Consider the following 9389-nt stretch of genomic DNA (forward strand, 5'->3'; position numbering starts at 1 on the left):
CATTCGGACCCACAATCACCAAAATTTTATTCAGCCGGGTTCACTGGCGCTCAGCTGCATGCTTGTCGCCTTTCTGCGCAGCGCCGCGAAGGAATATTAAGAGTTTTCGTTCTAGCTTTCGTTGCGGAATATCATCCGATGGCAGTGTTAAGTTTGTAGACATACGATGTGCCACTCAAATAGCAAACATGAAGACAGAGCTAAATTTTTCTAAGTGCATGCCAGCCGCGGTGGCTCACAAACTAACGCTGCTTTCTCGTTAAGCATGGGATCACGTATTGCAGTTATGCAACAGCGGTCGCGTATCGGCAGTGGGCAAAGTGAAAAACATTAGGGGTGATTACTACATTACGGTGGTAGGTAAATAGAATAATGTTATACCAATGAAAAGCCAAAGCGAATATTTTCCATCAATAAGTATGTTGGTTAATTGCATGAAACGGGTCATTAGCTTTGCAATGTACGCAAATGAATAGCGGTGTAGACGAAATGTGTGTGCTCAGTGCTGTCATGTTTCTAATAAATTGCAAGCCACGGTATCCATGCGGAAAGTTTCAGGTGATTATGGGGATTTGAAAATAGATAACATGTCGCAATTCATGAATCTATGCTAAGCAAGTAAGCGTTTTATAGTAATTTATCCTGCACCGCTTATGCTTGAGAATCAATGCAACAGTTCGAGGTTGTGGTGCTTATAGCTAACACACAAGTCGAATCTTTATGTCAAGTAGCTCCAGCGCCGTTGCCATGTGCTAGTTAAAGAATTAAACAAGCTTTGGTTGTACTGTCGACCAACCTTGGCTATATTTGCATTATTTTTCATGTTGATGTTTAGTTCACATGTCAACAAATGATATCAGTGCCCCTAAAACCCCAGACTAAAATTTAGTCCAGTTAATTAGGGAGATAAATAATGAATTCCAAGGTGTGTTCTACGCATAAGGGAGTGCGCTGACCGGCGATGATTGGTGGAAAGAACGATGTGGGGGTGATGCGGAAAAATTGCCCTTCAGTGGCTACAACTTTGAAAACGATTATACAACTTCAATACGCACAGCTCACATCAACCGCCATTTTTGACTTTCATCAGTTAAGCGGTCTTCGACTTTAAGCCAACCATAAAATTTTACGGAACACGAGGTCTGAGAAAAAAACTGAATCTCTGCACAGTCTCACAACACAGCCTAGTTAGTATTCGCATTTACAGCTTCTGCCAGAATATGTGCACAACATTGTGATGTTCGGTTTCATTGACTACTGTTGCAGGTTGCTCAACAATTGGGCGTTCTCTCAGATCCCTTGGGCCGCAAACGACGTCCCGCTGGACGTAGTTGACTGCACATCCGCACTAGAGAAACTTCCTGCCAGCGCACTTTACACTTTAAACCCACCATATGCATATTGTCCAAGTCACTTTCAGTACTTCAACAATACGACTCGCGTCTTTCCTCATTCAACCTCACAACGTCCGCACTCCCTCACCCCACTCCCGTCAATCCTCCCGAATTCGATGCTCACCTTACCACGCGAGAGTGAGGATGGCCCTCATGAGCGGTCGCCCTCGTGAGGGTGCCCATGTGTGGCCGCAATTACTGCGTGCCTCAAAAGAGTATCAAGACGCTGTCCTCTTTTCCCAATTGTGGCTTACGTGCTTGCCCAGATGAGATATGCCTCGGTGAATTTACCTTAAATGTCATTTCATAGGTGCTGAAGCGTTTGTCGTGAAAAAGTGTGTGAAAGCAAGAGAAGTTTGTATGCGCGTGCTCCACAGCAAAATTACCTTAACGGAAACTAGGCGTAGCGTAAACAGAATTTATTTCGTTTGAGCATAGCTCGTAGCAACCCAGGTAACATCGAAAAGTGCAGAGTCATACATTTTTTGAATAGCTGTCAGCAGGGCGTCTTGGAAAGCGTGGATGATAGAAAAAGGGAGACATGCAAAGTCTTCGTCTTAGTAGAGCTTTTTCTATCATGAACATGTTTTTGGCCACCCTACTTGTTCAGCATCCAAGCAATGCCTCGCGGTTATGAAAAAGAGCTATGTCACTGACCTGTCGAACCAATGCACATACCAGACCCAGCGCGAAGCTCCCTAGATTAGTGTGTGGGTTGGCGCAGAAGTTACAAGAATATTCGAACCAACAACATGAGAGAACTATGTGAAAACTACAGTCCCTTTAAAAAAATGAATAATTAGTGCCTGGGCTGGAGCAGAAGTTACAGAAATATTCGAACCAACGACATAGGAGGACTATGTGAAAACTATTCCCTTCAGAAAGTGAATAATGAGTGTCTGATGAGAAGGTTATGTATTCCTAATGTGACATGTGACAGGTATCAGAAACGCATCGTCTGATCTTTCGCATCACAAGTACATCAGAGACTCAAATGGCATTGCACCTTTGATTCTGTTGGAGAGTAGACAGCTTTTTTCCTTATTGCTAATGTCAAAGCATGTAACATAATAATGTGTACAATACCAACTCGTGAAAATCTGTTAATGCGATAACATTAAATGGCCTATGAGGTGGAAAATCCGGTGTTGTTGGCGTGAGCACACGATGCTACGAAAAGGTTACAAACCCTTGATCTTTCGTAGGGCTTTGACCGTTCGTAGAGTCGAACCCCCTAGCCATGGCATTAAGGCTACGAACCCACGACGTTTGGTTTAAGGCACAGTTAAGATATAGTTAATGAAGGCACTGAAACCCCCGACCTTTGGTGGGAGTCGAGCCCACCACCACTGGTTTGTGAATGAAGGCGATGTTAATTAAGGCACAGCTTATTAAGGTACAGGTAATTAAGGACAGACGGGACGCTGTGTCAATTTTCGCTTAGAAGAACATGAAACGCCTGCGACGTCAGGGGGAGGGGCACACTCGCCTGCTCACGGCCAAAGTTGCTCTTGCCATCTTGTTTATGAAGACATTCTTGATAGGGGAACCACAAAATGCGAGTGAGAAGTCATTGAAACTCACCAAATCCAAAAACCCGCTCATAATCAGTGTGTGCGCGCACCCTCCTTATCGCTATATTGTGAATCAGTAGCGTTTGTGGAAAAGTGCCGCCTTCAGATTGTGTCAGTCGTAGATGTTTTTTTATGTTTTTATGACTGCTTTGTTTCGTATGGCGCATGCTCATTCGACTTTCTTTTCTTTTAGACCCAAGTGTTTCATTATTAAACACTTGGTTGTCTTTTCTCTCCTCTTGTGCACGCGTCTTCGAAGGATGGGTCTCGTTTGTCATTCCTTTCAAGACAAGGGGTCCCGCCATAGCTTTGACCTTACTAAACAAGACAAGAGAAAGTTGCTTAGCGAAGTCATGAAAGAAACTGGGATTGTTATGTAAACAAACATTTCTTGTAATGTGCTGCTGCCGTTGCGTGTGTGTTCAATTTTTTACAGTGTTGCAGGGGTCCCTATTAAAACGTCATTCATCGATGACTTCGACTTTGTGCTCTGTTGCCACCCTCCAAGAGTGTAGACATCGTTTTCGGGGCTGTTGCATGGTCCTTGCATGTGTTCACAATATGAGAGTCTTACTGTGCCACAGCTATAAGTTAATACAGAATGCATTTTGCAGTGGTGAAGCCGTGACCACAACCGTGTTTACATAATAGAGGAGCCCTCAGAAATGCAATGAATCGGTGGACATGGCTGTAGCGGCCCGGCGTGTAATTTTGATGTTCATATCAGGCATCTAATACGTGTACCTGTTCCAAAAAGCAGGATCTCGGTATCATTCGTGCATAAGTATCTACTTATTAACGCAGATTACTAAATAGGCTAAACATTTATGCAACTTATTCCATTTTCTGCTTATTTCCGCACGTAAACATTACGCACACGTTGTGTTCTATATCAAAATACACCTAAGATGTCCTGATGTCATAGTTTCTCTCGCAACAACTGCTTGGCTGCAATGTAACTTTAATTTTGTTTACTACACTGTATATCTCTTTATTTTCGATCTATTGTTTACACTGTTTCATACGTTGTAGCATTTGTTTCCATATTTTTCTTTCTGCTTATGCTACACGCATGTGCAGTTTTTGTCCATGTAAGAATTCGAAGCGTAGTGCGTCAAATATGTCACAGGTCTAAGCACGCAGCGTGCATAGCATTGTTTAGCATTGATATTTACAATTATTTCTGTCTTGTTCTCTTCAATGCGAAATACAGATTCGATGAGCTCCAAGTTTTTCCAATTAAATAGGCAGGCAAGCGTACACTTTGCTGCAGTTACTTTAGTAGCGAGGTGGTTTCTTGCAAGCTTCCTGTGGTTTCTCTCCAACTTTTTGCAAGCTGCCCCCTTCATGCAGACAGGCATTGTAGCAGTTGTGAGTGTCTACTGCAGTAATGTCGAAGCTAGGTGATAGTTGTAGTGTTCGCTTGAGTTTGCCGATCAGTTCATGCGACATTTCAGGACAAATTTTACGCAGGGAGGCAAAGGAGATCGTGCAACAAGCCCTCGGCCAACTACTAAGTTGAGGGAAGGGATAAAGCAATGGCAATGGATGTGCGCTTGCATTCTGCACAAGTTAATTTGAGAGGGAATGCACAAGTTGCAGTACAAAGGCATATCACGATAAACGGTGTTTGCATAAATAAAATGAGTAACTAGGTACATACTTTTTTCATGCACTGATAATGGAGGACGGCTCAAACGTTTTCTTTATGTCGTGTGCCTCATTTATTTTTTCAGCGAATTTCGAAACAAATTTTAATATGGGGATGATATAGCTAGTTCTGCGAAAAATTGATGTGATGTCGGTTCACAAGTTGTTGAGAAACCACTGTGTTCATTAGGAACACATGATACAGTCATGAAAACTGCTCTGGAGCGGACATTGACATTTCATGCTCACAAGAAACACTCAAGTATTCATCATAATGACGGTGGCCCATTTGTTTTGAAATGTCATTAGGAATAAAGGTATTTTTACAGAGGATACGAAAAAAAAAGTTCGCGTTTCCACTCCGATCTTTCTCTACGGCAGCAACATACTGCAACGGAGTCTGTTAAGGCATTGAAGTTAAGGCACGGACGCGTTCCCTCGAACTTTGCTTTTGTTGCCATCAGCGGAGCAATTACTGCTGTTGCGGCAGTTTCAAACACTTCGCTGGACATTGGCAGCATATTCAGGGGGATATAAATGTAGCACTCCACCAGTCACGCAAAAGCAAATCACAGCAAAAAATCTCAGCAGTCATCGCGAGTCTACCGGCAGTCCTGCCTAAGCCTTTCTTTCGCACTCGGAAACATTGTTCTTGTATTCAGCGTTCTGCAATGTTAACGCAGCTAACGTACATAAAACTGAGTTGAATTGAGCTTCGGCTTGCTTAGTACACTTCCTCGAATGCAGTGGGCGAAAACAAAACATTCTAGTCCGACAAGAGGCTCCTACACAATCCAGTTCACTAATGCAAACAAACAGTCTGCCATGAGCACCGCCGACTCCATTGAACACTGCTGAAAGCTGGTGTAGCGCATATCCTCCCGAAAACCACTGAAACTTTCACATCGTCTTTTTGAGAGGCGAACGAGACCTAAAATTGTTTCACAGAAAGAAAGCATTGCATCTGAAAAAACTCAATGAACACTCAAGAAGACATTGCGGCAAAGAACACATGCCGCAAGAACACTTGCATGCGGTTAACGAGTACGCAAGTCCGGGCTTGCCACGAGAGCAGGGACGCGTAACAGTCTCGACGCGGCGACGCGGCGACAGGCTAGCGAAAGGAGTGGCGCCGGTCTCACCATAGGTCGCGGTGCAAGCTGACCGACCGGGCGAGCGACATGAGCGCGCCAGCTCTGGCTAGGCGAGGTAAAGCGGGCGGCTTGGTGGCAGGAGTAGACGGCGGCAGCGTTCTGGCCGGGCAGCTGGATGCAGAGCTCGGGCCCGTAGCCCGACGGCTCTTGTCTCGCCCATGGGCGCAGAAGCTCTAACGCCGGCCTCGGGCAGCAGGTGGCATGACAGACGGGACGGCGTTCTGGCCGGGCAGCTGGCGTAGAACTCGGGCCCGTAGCCCGACTGTTCTCGTCCTGCGCACTGGCGCAGAAGCTCACCGGCCTTGAGGAGCTGGCGGCACGCTCGGGTAGACGGGCGACGCACAGGAACAGGTTGGCAGGACTTCCCCAGTCGGGTTAAGTCCTGGTGGGCTCTGTTCCGGAACCCGACGGCCCGTCTTCAACGCCCGCTCCGGTGGTTGACCTCCTCCTGCCGTCGCTTCCTGGGACTCTCCTGGCGTCTCCCCGCGCGTGCGCTCAGTGTCGTCTGCTCCTGACCATCCCGAACACCGCACCGTGTCGGGCACCACACATCACAATCGGCTGTGGCTAGCAGCTTTCCTGGCACGTGCAGCATACGGAACTAGTATCGCATGGTCTTTAGCCGTAGTCTGAATACGAGGCGGCAACATGTCCAGTTCCATCTTGCCCAGAAGTGAAACGTGTGGCAGGTGGTCAGTCTCGACGTCGAAGGGGATGCCACGGACAAACTCGTCGAACCTTTGGATAGCCCACGTCGCTGCCAAAGCTTCTTTTTCAGTCTGGCTGTAACGCTGCTCGGTATCGGTCATTGACCTCGAAGCGAACGCGACTGGGCGGCGCTCTCCTGAGGGTTGCGTCTGTAGCAAAACTGCGCCGAGTCCGAATGAGCTTGCGTCAGCAGACACCGTAGTGACGTACGACGGGTGGTACTTGGCCATGCACCTGTCTGACGTCAAGAGTTCCTTAATTTTCTCGAATGCTGCCTCTTGCTCGTGCTGCCACACCCAACTCGCAGACTTGTTCAGTAACGCTCTGATGGGAGCTGTGACGTCCGAGATGTGTGGCAAGAATCTTGTAACATGGTTCACCATTCCGAGCAGTCTTCTAACGCCAGCGATATCCGTTGGAGCTTCCATGGCTTTGAGTGCTTCGACCTTGCCCGGATCTGGCCTGATGCCCTGTGCTGAAACGACAAAGCCGAGGAAGGAGACCTTGGGTACCCCAAAACGACACTTGTCCTGGTTCAAGGTGATACCTGCTTTTGCAAGGCGAAATAGCGCCTGGCTCAGTCTGGCGTCATGTTCCTGGCGGGTGCGTCCAAAAACCAAAATGTCGTCTATCATATTGGCGACTCCTTCTTGGCCCTCCAGGATTTTTGTCATCTGCTTTTGGAAGTACTCTGGTGCGGAGGTGATGCCAAAGGGGAGCCGGCAGAAGCAGTATCGGCCATATGGGGCGATGAATGTCGTAAGCTCTTGGGAGTCTTCGGAGAGCTTCACCTGGTGGAAGCTTGCGGTCGCGTCCAACTTTGAAAAAACTGTTGCATCGCCGATGAGGCCAAGGACTTGCTCGACAGTTGGCAGAATATGTCTTTCACAAAGGACGACCTTGTTGAGTTGTGTTAAGTAGACGCAGAGGCGGTAGGAACCATCGCCTTTCCGGATGACGACGAGACCCGAGCACCATGGTGTTGGCTTGTCGACCCTACGGATCACGCCTGCGCTTTCCAATTTGTCCAGCTCGCGGCGGACTATCTCGAGCAGCGGGATGGGGATCCTGCGAGGTACGCTTAGCGAGAAAGGTACGGCATCGGGTTTCAACCGGATGGTGTACTCGTCCTTGAGGGTGCCCATTCCATTTAAGAGCTCGGCGTGCAGCGTCGCTTTTGAAGTCTTGAGTTGATCAAGAAACCGAACTACTTGGAGGGCTTGGAGCGCTGGCAGTCCCAGAAGAGGCACAGTGAGAGACTGGATCACGTAGAGGCGCTGACAGCTTGTTTTCCCTTGCCAGTGAAGTCGTGCCACATACGAGCCCAGCACGCGCAGTGGCTGTCCTCCCGGGCCCGTGAGCAGAGTGTCGACTTGGTGAAGTTTGGCAGGCAAGGTAGGAAAGTCGCTGGGAACAGCAGATACTTCGGCTCCGGAGTGAACCTTGAACAGCGCTGTGTAGTCAACGGTGACGTCGACGAACTTTGCCGAGGTGGGCGTCGCAACGGCGTTCAGGTGAACGGAGCTTAGCTTGTACTGCTTCAACTTCCGCGAGCGGCATACTTCGGCGAAGTGGCCTTTCTTTTTGCAGAAGTTGCAGGTGGAGCGACGGGCCGGGCAGTCTGAACGTCGATGAGGCGCGCGGCCGCAGAATTCACATTTGGACGGCTCGCATGAGCGTTCTGCTTGCGGCTGCGGCGAACGAGGCTTAGCGCAGGAGCGATGACGAGAGGGGAACTTGTTAGCGTTTCCGGCGTCGAGGTTGAGCTCGTGGGAGTGCTCGGTGCGTCGGCGTCTGTCGGCGTCTTCGGATTGACGGGCTTGCGTCCAGGCGTCCTGTAGCGTCAACTTCGCGTTCCGGCACAGCTGGTCCGAGAGACGCGAGTCGCGGAGGCCGATGACGAGCCGGTCGCGTACGAGCCTTTCCTCGACAGGAGCAGACGGATAGTTACAGCGCTTAAGCATCTTGCGCAGTTCTGCGTAGTACGTGTCGACGCTTTCGTCGGGCAGCTGAACGCGTCTGTGGAACCGTGACGATTCGTAAAGCTCGTTTGCCGGGTGCACGAAGTGCTCAGTGAAGCGGGTGGCAACGACTTGGTATGAAGCGAGCGACTGGGCGTCGAGCGAGAAAGTCTCGAGAAGCGGGCGGGCCTCCGGACCCATGCAGTACAGTAGCGAGCGTACCTGCATGTCTTGCGACGCGTGCGTCAGTCCTGAGACCGCTGCGTAGTCTTCGTAGCGGCTGAGCCATGTCGCCCACGTTGGCGGGTTCGCGAAGTCGAACGGTGCCGGCGGCTGGAAGTTGACGCCGTACAGTTTCCGCGGCTCGCCGGTCTCGAGGGACATCTTGGTGCCTTCCTATGAGGCAAGGGCGTTATCCGGCCACTTCTGACGCCATGTAGCGTGGTTGGTGCAGCGCGGGGCACGAGTACGCAGGGACGCACCGAAACGTACAGCCGCTTGCTTGGACACAAAGGGAATGCCCCCCCCCCCCCTTTATTGGGCCCGAACATATATAGACACACACACACACACAGGGGGCGCCACACTCTGGTGGCAGCCTAACAAATGGGGCTGAATGGTGGCGACCTCTACACGTGCCAGTACTAATAAATGATATGCCAATCCTCGACCATGCATAAGGCAAGCTTTTTCGCTCTTATAAGTGAGCAACACTGCAGTGTGTGAATTTGGCAGTCCACTTGCAATCGCGCCATGGAAACGAATCGTGACGGTATTTCACTAGTCAAGGAAAGTTTTTACTGAATATCCGATTGCTGTAACGGCCTGTCTGCCCTACTTGAAAGTGACCGCAGCTAACAGCAACTTTATGAAGGACATCCGTGCGACGTTATACGAACTTGTTGGTAGCCTTTACAACGGACCTATGAGAACTCTTTGTGGAGTATG

General features: G+C 49.2%; 1 protein-coding gene across 1 annotated transcript; it reads right to left on the reverse strand.

The window, feature by feature from the left end:
* Positions 1 to 2997: 2997 nt before the first annotated feature.
* Positions 2998 to 9111, reverse strand: LOC142592760 (uncharacterized). Its single transcript, XM_075704419.1, has one exon. The coding sequence runs from the start codon at positions 8823 to 8825 to the stop codon at positions 6324 to 6326; it is 2502 nt and encodes an 833-aa protein (XP_075560534.1). The 5' UTR covers positions 8826 to 9111; the 3' UTR covers positions 2998 to 6323.
* Positions 9112 to 9389: the final 278 nt, after the last annotated feature.

This window comes from Dermacentor variabilis, chromosome 9, assembly GCF_050947875.1.
Source record: "Dermacentor variabilis isolate Ectoservices chromosome 9, ASM5094787v1, whole genome shotgun sequence".
Classification (NCBI taxonomy): Eukaryota; Metazoa; Arthropoda; class Arachnida; order Ixodida; family Ixodidae; genus Dermacentor; species Dermacentor variabilis.